The sequence below is a fragment of the Solea senegalensis genome, linkage group LG12 (assembly GCF_019176455.1).
Source record: "Solea senegalensis isolate Sse05_10M linkage group LG12, IFAPA_SoseM_1, whole genome shotgun sequence".
Taxonomy (NCBI): Eukaryota; Metazoa; Chordata; class Actinopteri; order Pleuronectiformes; family Soleidae; genus Solea; species Solea senegalensis.
In genome coordinates this window covers 84,147-98,506 of record NC_058032.1, presented here as the reverse complement: position 1 = coordinate 98,506, position 14,360 = coordinate 84,147, and the positions used below count along the sequence as shown (strand labels likewise).

The 14,360-nt window shown below is 43.5% G+C and overlaps 1 protein-coding gene across 1 annotated transcript; it reads left to right on the top strand.

The window, feature by feature from the left end:
- Positions 1 to 1,045: 1,045 nt before the first annotated feature.
- Positions 1,046 to 10,789, top strand: mmp17b (matrix metallopeptidase 17b). Its single transcript, XM_044039719.1, has 12 exons — positions 1,046 to 1,530; positions 3,156 to 3,364; positions 3,790 to 3,922; positions 4,004 to 4,151; positions 4,275 to 4,383; positions 4,460 to 4,637; positions 4,813 to 4,989; positions 6,585 to 6,675; positions 8,110 to 8,183; positions 8,263 to 8,412; positions 8,527 to 8,793; positions 9,652 to 10,789. Exons 2-12 carry the CDS (start codon positions 3,206 to 3,208, stop codon positions 10,035 to 10,037), a joined length of 1,872 nt encoding a protein of 623 aa, XP_043895654.1. The 5' UTR covers positions 1,046 to 1,530; positions 3,156 to 3,205; the 3' UTR covers positions 10,038 to 10,789.
- The last annotated feature ends 3,571 nt before the right edge of the window (positions 10,790 to 14,360 follow it).

Genomic DNA, 14,360 nt, shown 5'->3' with positions numbered 1-14,360 from the left:
ATCAGTCGCGTCATTATTCAGGACACTAGTATCTGTAGAAGCAGTGTGTGTGTGTGTGTGTGTGTGTCATACAAGGTTGAATAATCGTCTTAAGTTATCTGAGACATTTGTCTAATTGTGTCTCACACTCTTTCACAAAGTTAACAGAGACACCATCAACTCCAAAAAGAGCGTTTTTGTTGCTATGGACAACAGCAAGACGACCCCAACAATGTCCCAGACAAGCGGTTCAATTCACATCTTTACCACCACAGCCACCCACCCCTGACCATTAGCTCCCACTGACCTTTGACCTCCCCAGCAGCCACATTCATGAGGAAGTAGCCTGTTGTCATGGTGAAAAAAAAACACATTTAATCTCATTTACTAAATTGTTGGATGGTGTTTGTCTGGTACATGGATTTATTTACAGCACAACACGCCCTGGCCACCTTCTCACAGTAGCCACGTATTGTTGGTGGTCCTGAGGTCTGAGTTCAGGTCTATGTTCACTTCTGTGGTCAGGTCTATTTTCAGTTCTGTGGTCAGGTCTAAGTTCAGGTTTATATCCAGGTCTGAGTTCAGGTCTATATCCAGGTCTGAGTTCAGGTCTATGTTCAGGTATGAGTTCAGGTCTATGTTCAGGTTCATATCCAGGTCTGAGTTCAGGTCTATGTCAGGTCTGAGTTCAGGTCTATGTTCAGGTCTGAGTTCAGGTCTGAGTTCAGGTCTATGTTCAGGTCTATATCCAGGTCTGAGTTCAGGTCTATGTTCAGGTCTAAGTTCAGGTCTATGTTCAGGTTTATATCCATCCAGGTCTGTGTTCAGGTCTGTGTTCAGGTCTGTGTTCAGGTCAAAACCAGAATCACTGAAACCAACACAGAAGAGTGACATTCAAAACTAGAGTCATGGAGGGGTTAAACCCATGACAAAACCAGGATAGTCTGACTGAGACGATGGCTGCACACAAGAACATCGGGAGCAGAGCTGCTGCTGCTGCTGCTGCTGTTGTTTCTGCTGCTGCTGCTGTTACTGCTGCTGCTGCTGCTTCCTCTGCTGCACACAATCACATCACAAATGTTTTTCTGTCAGTCCTCGTGTGCAGATTAGATGGACGGTAATAATCCCAGTCTGCAGCAGCTGAGAAGGAACAAGACTCAACAAAGAAACATCTACTGTGACACTGAGGGAAATATGCAGAGTTTGTTTAATCCTCGTGTTAAGAGGATTATGGGTAATGATGATACGGTCGCGAGAGATGATACATGATGAACATGCAGATGTTTTAGAAAATATATAAAATATAAAATATATCAGTTCATATCACAGATAAACACAGTGTTACAAAGTGACACATATGTCCTTAAGTGAAAGGACACATGGACGCCTGCATTCATCATGGCATTGTGTCAGTGGGGGAGGGGGGCCGGGGGTGAGGAGCCAGGCTTTGAGGGAAGAAGCAAGGGAAGAGGAAAAAGGAGCCATCTGTTCCTGTAGTCTCACATCAGAGGAGGAAGAGCACGAGAGCTGACGCTGCTCAAGAGAACCAAGGTGAGCTTCTAACACTGTATCTGCGTGTGTGTGAGTGTGTGTGTGTGAGATGTTAAAGAGCCGTGGCAGATGGCGACAGTTTAGAATGATTAGTGTCGAGCTGTGACTGTAAAGCTCTGCAGTCACATGGTAAAAAAGAGGAAAGTCTGGCGGAATGAGTTTGTTTTTCCTTCCTCATTTCAATAAAAGTTATTTAAAAAACAGAAAGACTTGGAAGGAGACGAGTGTTGCTCTGTCTGCTGCACAGACCGTGCTGTCACTCAGGGTAATCTTGTTTATTTGGATGAATTGTGTCAGTATTTCTGTTTGATCTCTTTGATAAGAGATGCAGCTCAGCATTCATGGTCATTTTTTAATATATTAACTTATCCTTGTCAAATAAATAAATGTTAGAAAAACATGGATCAGAGAACAGAGAACTCAACTATAACCTTTACCACCTCAACCAGTTAATGCCTAACACTACCTTTAACCTAACAACAGTCCCTCAGAAATAAGGTTCCGCCTCATTAGGACCAGGTTTTTGTCTCCACGAGGATGACTGGTCCTGACAAGCTCAGTGTTTATGACAGAAACGTCCCAGAGAGATAACAAATACAAGGACACACACACACGTCTGCGCTGCATTCATAGACCTTTAACCATCACAACTAACTACCAAACCCGTAACCTAGAACCAGTTCTAACCCTGAACCTCAAACCAAAAACATGCCAGAAAACCTAGAAGAAATCGGACGACAGTCGTTCAGTGACCAGGCTGCTGCTCTGAGATCGGAGTGGAACAGTCATGTGATCTGCAGCCAGTTTACATGACATCATGAAAGTGTCACGTGACCTCTGAACTCTCACTATATTTACAATAAGACTGGAACAACAAAACAACTCTTCCTGTCGTTGATATATGAGCGAGGACTTTCACTTAATTACTTTAACACTGTCCTCGTCGCTCCTCTCATCCTCTCTTGTGTCCTTTACCCCCGCCCCCCCATGCTTTAACTGAAATGGTACACCCACTAACTTAATTAAATAAAGCATGTTGTTAGTGACATGCAGCCGCGTCGTGTCCAGCCGAACCCTCCCCTCTGTCTCTTATGCTAATTTGCTTCCATCTTCTGATTGGATCTCGGTGATTTTCTCTCCAGTGGGAAAACACAGTACAGTTGTTTCCCGTCAACGTTCCCTGTGACAGTGGATGTCAAGGTGTCACTTTCTTTTGCAGCAGTAGAAAATGAGGGGGTGTGTGAACCTCATAAATATGCATTATTATATTATTATTGCATCAAGTGTTAATCTTATCTTTCCTTTGTTTAAATGTTTTTTGGCACCGGTTCTTTCATCACGGTGAATGTGTGATGACAATAAATATCTCTTCTCTTAAAAATAATACACACATACCTGAAACACATACATTTTTATTGTTTGTTTTAAAAGGTTTTTCATAAACACAACATTGTTTCAAGAAATGTCTTCATCCACATGGAAAAAACTAAAATGTCCCTAAACACTGAGGTATCAATATGCTAAAAACCGTGTTCACTGGACAGTTGAGACTGGGGAGGTGTAATTGCTCACAGGTCCACAGGGGGGCGATATACGTGTCACATTTTTATTTGAAATATTTTCAGGGATAAAGAGTGACATCACACTCCAAGACCTGAAGATTTGAATCCAGCCAATGTTTAAAACAGCAAATCATGTCGTCAAGATGAAGACGTGGATTCTTTTGTTGTGCCTGAGCGACACATGGATGTGGACACGCTCCACTGCTCCTGTGACCTCGACACCCCCGTCTGCACATGTGACACCCACTGAAGATGACAACACCCACCTGCTGGTAAAAATGCATTACTACTTACTATCACTTCATTAACAGTTTTTAAACTTCGGTTTATTGGACCTTTAACACAGCGAGACTACATTAAAGCTAAAATGTGAACCTGAAATCCTCATCATGTCCTGATTATATTAATATTATAATATTAATAAATACTTGCACCCTGTAATAATTAAAACATGAAAAACATTGAGTGTGTTTTTGCAGGTGATTCAGACAGTGTTGTCTATTTATATGTTTAGAGGGCAGAGGTCAGACAGGAGGTGGTTACAGTGTAACCTGCTATAGCAACTTATAACAGACTAAAACACGCCTTAATACTGACACAGGAGCCTTTCATCACACATAAAGAAGTGTTTTAGAAATCAATGATAGTCTATAATTTGAATTGAAGTGTAGGACTGAAATGACTGCTCTTCTGTTAGGACTGGCTGATGAAGTACGGCTACCTGCCGCCCTCAGACACGTCCACTGGGCAGCTTCAAGCCTGGACAGCAGTCACTGATGCTGTCAAGGCCATGCAGAGGTTTGCAGGCCTCACAGACACTGGGGTTCTAGGTAAGGATTACAGGTGAAGCTGAAGCTGCTAATACTACTCAGGTCAACTCATAACTCACTGAGCCTGCCGTGTTTGTTCAGATGAGGAGACGATGGTGTTGATGAAAAGTCCACGCTGCTCCCTACCTGACCAGGAGGAAACATCCAAATCTCTGGACAAGCAAGACAGGAGACACATGAGGAGGAGGAGCAGCACCTCCATGTGGACACACAGGAACATTAACTGGAGGTGGGAAAATCCTGTCTGAATCTTTAGAAGAAATGGTGGAACAGTTGCTTAACAGGTGTGGAATAAAGGTGGAGAGTTTGTGACGTGTAAATATTACACATTGTCTCATTCTGACATTTTCAGGTTACACTCGTACCCGTCCTCCTCTCGTCTGACCAGAGAGACAGTCCGCTCACTGGTCTTCTATGCTTTAAGAGTGTGGTCAGAACCAACACCTCTGGACTTCCATGAGGTCAGTATGTTCTTGTCATAAAGAACAGTTTCCATCCATGTCAAATTTGATCTAACAATTACATTCATTCATCTAGGTAAGCAATCCAGGGACAGCTGACCTGTTGGTGGACTTCCTTCATGGTTACCACGGTGACGACTATCCCTTTGATGGGGCAGGTGGTGCAGTCGGCCACGCCTTTTTCCCAACAGACCCAACTCGTGCGGGTGGAGTTCACTTGGATGCAGAGGAGGAGTGGGCCTTCAGACAGCCAGGTGGAATAGTTTAATACCTAACTCTAGTTCCTCAGAAATGAGGCTCTGCCATATTAGGATCAGGTTTTGGTGTCTTAGGGACTACTGTATACTCTTATCTTCCCCATACACCTGGATTTTCTACTACACCTCTGGCACCTTTTCATCCAGATGATGTTCTCTCTGGTTCTCATAGCCTCTGAGGGCACTGACCTTTTCACAGTACTGGTCCATGTGTTTGGCCATGCTCTGGGTCTGGCCCACTCCTCATCCCGCCATTCAGTGATGAGGCCGTATTACCAGGGTCCTGCTGGAGATCCCCTCCACTACCGCCTGGGACCCCATGATGTGGAGCACATCACCCAGCTCTATGGTAAGACAGTTTGGAATGACAGAATGTGTGTGTTCACTGGTGTGTTCACTGGTCTGTTTACTGGTTTGTTCACTGGTCTGTTCACTGGTCTGTTCAATGGTGTGTTCACCACTGGAACGTTCACTGGTCTGTTCTGGTCTGTTCACTGGTCTGTTCACTGGTCTGCTTACTGGTGTGTCCACTGAACCTGTTCACTGGTGTGTTGCTGATCTGCTCACTGGGTGTGTTCTGGTGTGTTTGCTGGTCCTATTCACTGGTGTGTTCATGGTCTCACCTTACTGGGTGTAATCCACTAGTCTATTCTGCTTGCTGGTATGACTGCTGGTGCTGCTTACTGGTGTGTTCACTGGGTGTATTCCGATCTATTCACTGGTCTGCTTTCACTGAATTGTGTTGCATGGCTTCCTTTCCGCTGGTCTGCTCTGGTGTGTTCACTGGTGGCGACAGCTGGGTAATGTTCACTAGTCACCAACACTGGTATTGCTGGTCTGCTTACTGGTGTGTTAGCTGGTGTGTTCGCTAGCCTGCTCACTGGTGTGTTCACTTCAGTGTTAAGCTGGCCTTCACATTTTCACTAATTGTGTTCACTGATGTTCACTGGTGTGTTCACTGGATGCCTTTTTAATTGTGTTTGCTAGTCCACTTTTGGTGTGTTAAGTAGTCTGCTTACTGGTGTGTTTACTGAATGATTTCACTGGTCTTCTTACTGGTGTGTTCACTGGTGTGTTCACTGGCCTGCTCACTGGTCTGCTCACTGGTGTGTTCACTGGTGTGTTCACTGGTGTGTTCACTGCTATCCTCCATATTTAGCTCAGCTGCTCATGTGAAAGTCTTGTATTGTAGAAAAGCAAGAGCAGGAATTTCCCATTGATGAAAGTTGTGACTGCATCGCTGTACAAACGATAGTTCATTTAATTCATTTGAATCAAATGAGCTCTGAAGACTGGTATGCACTGCAGATTTACTTCATATACTAGGGGAGTTCTACTTTTAATACATGTTTCCACTGACTTACATTGTGTTGTCTCTGTCAGACAGTTGCAGGAGTTCATGCTCTGACAGTGTTTCTGTGGCTCTTTTCAAGCACTTTTCAGTGACAAATAAAGCTCATTCTGATTCTGATTCTGATTATTTTGTCCAGACTGAAAAAAACAGCATTGGCATGTCTACCAAAGTGTTAAAAATCCATGTTAGTGAGTCCTTTATTTGGCACTGCAGTATCTGCTATGACCACAGGTATGATCAGGTTATTGATTGATCTATGACTATGCAAAGTTCCTGGATATTGGCAGGAATTAGAACCTAAACACGCTCAGCAAGTGACTGAATGTTTTCATTCCTCAGTACGTGCACATATAAATGAACATGCTGTGGATGTTCGTGCTGCATCAATAAGCTTAAACCTGACAAAATGTCACGACTCTACACAGCTCTGTATTTCTCAGTATAGTGTATCGTACTAACTTACTCATCTTTTGTCAAGACACACAGCACAACATTGTGCTAGTGAAGTGCTTACATGAGTCTTGCCCCCTCAGATCCTTCTATGGTCCAGAGAATCTTGCTGCTTCATGATCATTGTGTTTTTCTGTCAGGTCAAAGGAACCAGCTACAACCGAACAACGCTCCTCGCGTCACACCAGAGACTCACAACAGAGGCACTCGCCAACCTCATCACAAATATGGGTATGATTTACAAGTTTGGACAAATATTGGAAGATTGTAAGTGACAGTGTAAATGTCCACTTTAAAGATCACATCTAAAACAGTCTGTTGTTAATAGTTTTGTAAAAATCTGAATAGTTCTTTTGGCCAGCAGCCATTTTGGCTCCACCTATCACATCAGTGATGACAGTGAACCTGTAACTGACACAACAACGCTTTAAATAACAATAAAAGCAAAAAGGTTGTTCAGATTCAGAGGGGATGAAGAAAACCAGCTGGATGTGACAAAAAGATGGAGGACGAGGAAAAAAAAAAAGAATGTGACAAAAGCAAAGGTGAAGCAAACAATCTGGCAAAGACTGGAGCTAAACACCGGCTTTTATGGCAGCTGGTGGAGAGTTGTGATGGTGAATAATTCAGCAGGAAGTGACAGACAGGGGGAGACAAAGACCAATAAATCAAGTAACAAGAAGGCTGAAACAACAGAAAACGAAGGTCAGAGGTATATGAGCTACCGTTTGTAAAGCGGCTCATGCTGAAAATAACAGCGACATTTTGTCACATTTAGCTTCAAACAATGTTTAAAAAACTGGTATGAATTTCTGAGGGTCACTTTTTTGCACATATACAACTATATTTGTCAACTTAGAGATATTTTAAATAACTAAATCCAAATATTAAATGTTACAACTAAATATTAAAACGTTAAGTCTAAATCTAAATCTAAATGTTAAATCTAAATCAAAATGTTAAATCTAAATCTAAATGTTAAATCTAAATCTACATGTTAAATCTAAATCTAAATGTTAAATCTAAATCTAAATGTTAAATCTAAATCTAAATGTTAAATCTAAATCTAGATGTTAAATCTAAATCTAAATGTTAAATCTAAATCTAAATGTTAAATCTAAATCTAAATCTACATGTCAAATTTTAATCTAGATGTTAAATCTAAATCTAAATGTTAAATCTAAATCTAAATGTTAAATTTAAATCTAAATCTACATGTTAAATCTAAATCTACATGTTAAATCTAAATCTAAATGTTAAATCTAAATCTAGATGTTAAATCTAAATCTAAATGTTAAATTTAAATCTAAATCTACATGTTAAATCTAAATCTACATGTTAAATTTAAATCTAGATGTTAAATCTTGTTAAATATTGTTAAATATTTAGTTTCGGGTGAAACTAAATATTTAACTAATATGCAAATTCAAATTGCAGGTAACCGGAAGTACCAAAATAAAAGCTCTAAGGGGTCAGTGTGTGTTTATAGTGTCAAATAAGTAATGACAAACAAATTCCATTGTTTCTGTGGTTTTCGATTGTTAAAAACTCTTCCTGTTTGTGGGTGTTAATTCTATCTGACCTCTCTGACTGTAGTTAGTGAGTGTGACGCCTCATAAACTACAATCAGCAGCTTCATGTAATCTTGGTCTTGTCTCCCCTCAGCTCCCTCATCGATCGCTGTAACACCAGTTTTGATGCTGTGACGAGGATCCGAGGAGAGACTTTCTTCTTCAAAGGTCTCAGTGCTGACATGATGATGTGTGATCGTTCCTGTGCTTCTGCTTCACTCTGTCCACTCTGGTCTCTCCCCTGCAGGTCAGACCATGTGGCGGGTCAGTGGAGCAGGTCTGGTGTCGGGTGGCGGGGTTCTGGTCAGGAGGCTGTGGAGGGGTCTACCTCCCGACCTGCCTCGTCTCACTGCTGTGCTGGAGAGACAGTCAGATCATGCCATCATCTTCATCAGTGGTACATTCCAGTGATACTCTGTGACGAAGATGATGACTTATGATCATCATCAGTCACTGGCTTCATTCAGAAGATCAGACATGACTTCACTTTATCATCATGTGTCTTCTGCAGGTTCACAATTCTGGCTCTTCAGTGATCTCACCCTGCAGGAGGGCTTCCCCCGGCCCCTCTCTGGCTTGATCAGAGCAGATGATGATGATGATGATGATGATGACGAGAAGCAGGAGGTGGCCACGAGGAGGTGGGGCCTGGTCTGGGACCCAGAGGACGGACCCATGTGGGGCGACAAAGGAGAAGCTGGCAGTGAAGAAAGACAGGAGGACACCTGGACTCAGCTGCTTCAAGAGGGAGTCAGTGGCATCACCACAGACAACAATGGTGTGTGTGTGTGTGTGTGTGTGTGAGAGACAGAGGTGTCTTGTGGGTCTTTTTTCAGGAAGTGCCAGACTAATATATACATATATTATATATATATATATATATATATATATATATATACATATAAACCAGAGCAGGTCTCATCTCTCTCCTTTAGCTGAAGAACAAGCTAAATCCAGAGAGTTGCCTTCAGTTAACACCACGCCGTGTCTATGGCTATATTCATAATTCATAATCATAATCAGCTCTGTAGCTCTGTAACTCTGCAGCTCTGTAGCTCTGTAACTCTGCAGCTCTGTAGCTCTGTAGCTCTAGTAACTCTGCAGCTCTGTAGCTCTGCTCTGCAGCTCTGTAGCTCTGTAACTCTAGCTCTGCAGCTCTGGCTCTGCTCTGCAGCTCTGTAGCTCTGTAACTCTGCAGCTCTGTAGCTCTGTAACTCTGCAGCTCTGTAGCTCTGTCTGCAGCTCTGTAGCTCTGTAACTCTGCAGCTCTGTAGCTCTGTAGCTCTGTCTGCAGCTCTGTGGCTGTAACTCTGCAGCTCTGTAGCTCTGCAGCTGATATTAAGAGATCACATGTGTTGCCTGTTGATTCTTCTGTGATCACTTCAAACACATTTTATATCAACGATCAAACTCTTCTCGACATCAGAGCGCCACACACACACACACACACACACATTAGCTGAGATTGTGTCATCACAGCTGCTAACATCTGTCACTTGAGCTGAGGAAGAGTCAGCCTGAAGTATCCTTGTGTTGCCATGGTTGAGATCTTTGGGAGTAAAATGCAAGTCCTTGACTGTTTTGTGTCCATGACTGTGTGATGGAGCAGGAACATTGTTCCCTCTCTTCTCTCCAGGTTCAGTCTTTCTCTTTAAAGGAGATTCTTACTGGAAGTTCTCATCTCCTGGCTCTTCACCCGAGGACGGATACCCACGTTCCTCGGCTGCAGACTGGCTCGACTGCCCCGACTCCACCTCATTCTCACCCATCGTGGATGAACGCTCCTTGTCGCTGTCGCCACCTGCAGGAAGACAGGAGCTCAGGGAGAGATGGAGGGAGGTGAGAGAGGAGGGGGCAGCAGGAGGAAGGAGGGAGCATGACAAGAACTCACAGGGAAATCCACAGGAGAGAGGCTCACATATCTGGACTCAGTGTGCTTGCCAAAATGGAGCGACTGGTGAGAGGAGAACATCTCCTATTGCTGCCTTGCTGCTGGGCACATGGATATGTTTGACTGTTTAGATCCAAATAAGACAAAACAGGTCAGTTGCCATCCACACGCTGTACTCTACGTTCCTTCAGGCCTTGGTATATCGCTGTGCACACGGACCCAGCGCACATCGTGTGCGTCATCAACACGCAGACTTTGGAATCGTGCGCGAGGAGCACGATGGCTGCACATGAAGAAACAGAAGAAGAAGTCGCCAAAGAATCATCGGAACCTCGACCTTTCAGCTGTGAGCCGCTCGATCAGACGTGTCCTCTTCTTCTTTAGTAGGAATGTACTTGTACTGCCACCTGATGGTGAAGTCAGATACTACAGGACTCTGATGCACGAGTATACCAGGGCCTTTACACTAATCCATGTCGGCTCTGCTCTCGGTGGCTCCTCCCACAGTTGGTAAACTTTATTGTTTGTTACAAGTGTCAAACATTTGTCGGGGTAAAAGCAAACCCATGTTCAGACCAGGTACAGTGGTCTATGTTATAGCATTGTATACAAATGTGTGTCATACACATTAGACCTGAATCATCAAAACAATTATTTGAAGGTTCAAATCCTTCACTGGTATCTATTGTACTTGAAGGACAGTGTGTTCATTAGTAATTAACTGAGTGTTTTTATGTTAGCTCACTGTTTTATAATCAGCTCTGAAGAATGCAACGCGACATCTCTGTTGTAGCCAATTATACGTCACATAACTTAACTTATACATAAATGGTGTCGCCCTCAAGTGTCAGTGTATAATAAAGAAATAAAATAATCAAACTGAGTGAAGGTGGAACCTTCAGTGTATTGTTGGTTTCCTGTGATGGTTTCAGTAATGAGCTCTCAAAGAAACACTGTTATCACCAGAGACCGAGCAAAGTCAGAATCACGGACAGAGGCCAAACCACTCCATGCCCCGGCCCAGAGGAGGCAGGCCAGAGCCCGGCCATGTATATACAGTATGTATATATATATATATATAGATATATAGATCGTATTGACTTTATTTAAGATTTTCTCTGTTTTTCTGTCTTTCTGATATTAACAGATATGGTTTCATTGCCACGTGAACGTCATTCCATATGAAAACACATGTTATGTGCCACGGCTCCGCCCACTCTGCTCGTTGTGCTTGTTGAGACCAGACTCGCTGCTCTTTGGCCCTCAGGTCATCTGAGTCCAGTGTTTGTGCTTCTTGTTAACGTCTTAAATTACATACAAAAGTTTGACCCAGGGTGAAATACTAAAAACAAGAGTTGTTTTTTTTACTTTTAAAAGGCTTTTTTTTTACCCACACTGAGGAACTAAGGACAGATCATCCCGAGAGAGTCATATACCAGCTCTCTGTCACTTCCCTAGGGTGGTAAATGATTCATCTCAAGGCTCCTTTACTGGAACTTGGAGGTGAATTACTGAAGTAATTGTTGATGTCTGCGTAGATTGTCGTGGAGCAACCACAGCAACCTACACTCACAGTCTGACCAGTAGTAAGATAAGCCTCATGGGACACAGGGTATTCTACCTCGCACCACAAAAGATATTGATTTGAAATATCAATTCCGTATTCCCCGACGTTTCACTCGACTCAAGCTGACGATGAATTTTCCCTCTCATAAATAGTCAGCGTGGTAGAAAACCACATGCCCTTGTTGTGTTGTATTTGTCACGGCAGGGAGATAAGACAAATCAGATACTTCTCCCTCCTTATCTCAGTATCTGTTGCTTCATAAGACGCTTCATAAATTCCTTTACACCTTGAAATTACCCAAGCTGAGAAACAGAAAAAAACTGTTTTTTTAATACGTCATGGGAGGTTGCTGGCTCAAATCCATGCCAGTTCATGGGCTGCGGTGCCCCGAGCGAGGTACCCAGTCCCCCACTGATCATCTCTAACTGAGAGGTTTCAAACTCACGACCCTCCGGCCGCTTAACATCTATGATAATTATATATTAATAATTATATAATATTATATAATATATAAATAATTATGACTGAATATTGTGATTTCATTTGAAGTTCATACTCGCCCCAGGCTCATTTCACTTTGATACCGTAGGAGTGAGTGTGAGAGTGAATGGTTGTTTGTCTCTATCTGTGTGTGGCCCTGCGATGGACTGGCGAACTGTCGGGGGTGTGACCCCGCCTATCGCCCGATGTAGCTGAGATTGGCACAGCAGCCCCCGCGACCCTCTGGTGGAGGGTAAAGCGGTTAGATGATGACTGACTGACTGACCCCTGCTCTAAATGACCCCAGTGGGTTTGATCAGGTGTAAAAATGTCAGGGGCCTCAAACTCAAAATGACCTGGGAGCCAGTGAACTTCTAGGCTGGTCAGGACGGGGGCCGGGCACCAGTCAACGTAAAACCAGTTTACACAAAATGAACTAAACTTAACTTAAATGATATCCTGACAATTGTTTGTTGTGATATAGTTCACACACAAAAAAAACACACATTTATGATGCAAAGTTAATCTGTTAACAACAACAAAATAGACAGATGTTGACGAATACCTTTGACTGTATTGTGTTTTGTTAAGGTCAAAATATGTAATTACTCTACAAGTGAAATAGTGACATAAAGTCACATCGTGTTTATCAGGTCATGTGTGTGTGAACCTGCTCAGCTGCCACAAACAGACTGTTCCTGTGTGACACAGTGAAGAGCTCTGTGGCTTCATGTCAAGGGTCCTCACAAGACCATCTGTGACACAGAGGACAATGGAGGCTGCTAAAACCGCGCAGTGTGTGGAGAAGCATCTCGTACAAGTATGGAAAAATAAACATGTCATCGTCCCAGATAGATTTCATTCCTGTTGTTTCCAAACAGACTTTGATTTCGTGAAATCTGCTGATGCTGAGCGGACTGAAACGGCTGTGTTTGGATGGAGAGTCCTTCAGGAGGAGTCGGCATAATGTTGTCAAAGAGTCTGACAGTGGAGCTCCTTCACTTTGCCCACCCACATTTTCCAAGTGGTCCAGTTGAAGGCAGAGGACAGTTAAGTGCATTTATAGCTGCGAGGAAGAGGAAGACGACTCCTGCTCCATCTGAACCTTCACATGGACTGAAGGCAAGCACCGAGCAGACGTGTGGATGGGAGCCTCACAACCGTGTGATGAGGGATCTTCATCAGGACAACAAAGGAGTGCATTGTTACAGTTGTTGAATCTTCTTCTTCATCAAATCTGAAAAAGTGAAGTCAAAGAAAACTTGGAGCTACAATCAAGCAAGTATTCTATTTTCCATGATTTCTTATGGACAGCCTTGTTTTATGTTGCTAGAGTCCACAGCAGACTGCAGACACCAAAGACTCTTGTGAAAAGCTACTGATTTCAGACTAAAGACCAGACCGATTATGGGTCTTTGCACAAGTAAGTCCACTGTCACTCTGGATCCCTCTGCTCATACTCTACATGCGGGCCCAACCAGCCGCGCAGCAGCTCAGGGCCTCAGCCCCAGAGGGACCCCCATTATAGAGGAGGGCATCCTGATGGTCCAGCCGGTGAAAAGCAAAGCTGAAGGTGTTGGAGGAGGAGGAGGAGGGGGCATGAAGAGTGGCGGAGTGATCAGCCCGACCGCCAAGGGCTACCTGGAGCTGGGGGGGAAGGGCAGCGTTGAGGGGGAGGCACAGACATCACGGGAGGCCGAGGAGGAAGATGACAACGAGGATGGTGATCAGGTCGAGGAGCTGATCAACTTCTCTGACAGTGAGGGGAGTCTGAGGAGTGAGTTTCTGGAGTAGAGAGGAGGGAGGAGAGAAGGAACAACAAGAAAGAGTAGAGATGGACAGAGAAGATGGATGAGGTCATGGAATGAAATAAATGACATTTTTATAACTTAGAGATTTGGATGACTGATTTATTTTGTTTCATCATTTATGTTATTTTAACAAAAAAGTCCAACCCAACCCAAACCCCTGTGCGCGCGCACACACACACACACACACACACACACACACACCAGTGATTTTCTAAACGCTTTGTCATCACTGCACTTTTACAGGTCCCAACTGTTGCTCGTGTTGCAGGCGTATTCGACACCAGGTACTCACAGCACCACCTGCACATGAACAACTGTGTGGCGGCTCGTCTGTTATCGCCCGTCCCTGAGTCTTCATAAACATAGTGAAAGCAGCCACAGACAGAACACACTTCATGCACAGGGAGAAAACAACAAAACACAAACTAATAAAATTTTACACATATATTTGTGAGGACATCCCCTTTCTATCCACACTCTCAACTCAGCGTTTGCTAAAAATAAGAGAATTACGGTGCAGCAAGCCTCAGATGTGGCTGGGTGGTTTTTACGTGGAAAACCACTGTTCTTCAAGTTTTTATCTGTTATATCAGCTT

What these genes read in the sequence shown, in the direction of transcription:
- mmp17b (XM_044039719.1), top strand. Translation starts at nt 3,206, where the DNA reads ATGTTTAAAACAGCAAATCATGTCGTCAAGATGAAGACGTGGATTCTT. An exon ending in GCACATCACCCAGCTCTATG is followed by an intron (nt 4,990 to 6,584) that starts GTAAGACAGTTT and finishes TTTTTCTGTCAG; the next exon opens with GTCAAAGGAACCAGCTACAA. An exon ending in CATCACCACAGACAACAATG is followed by an intron (nt 8,794 to 9,651) that starts GTGTGTGTGTGT and finishes TCTTCTCTCCAG; the next exon opens with GTTCAGTCTTTCTCTTTAAA.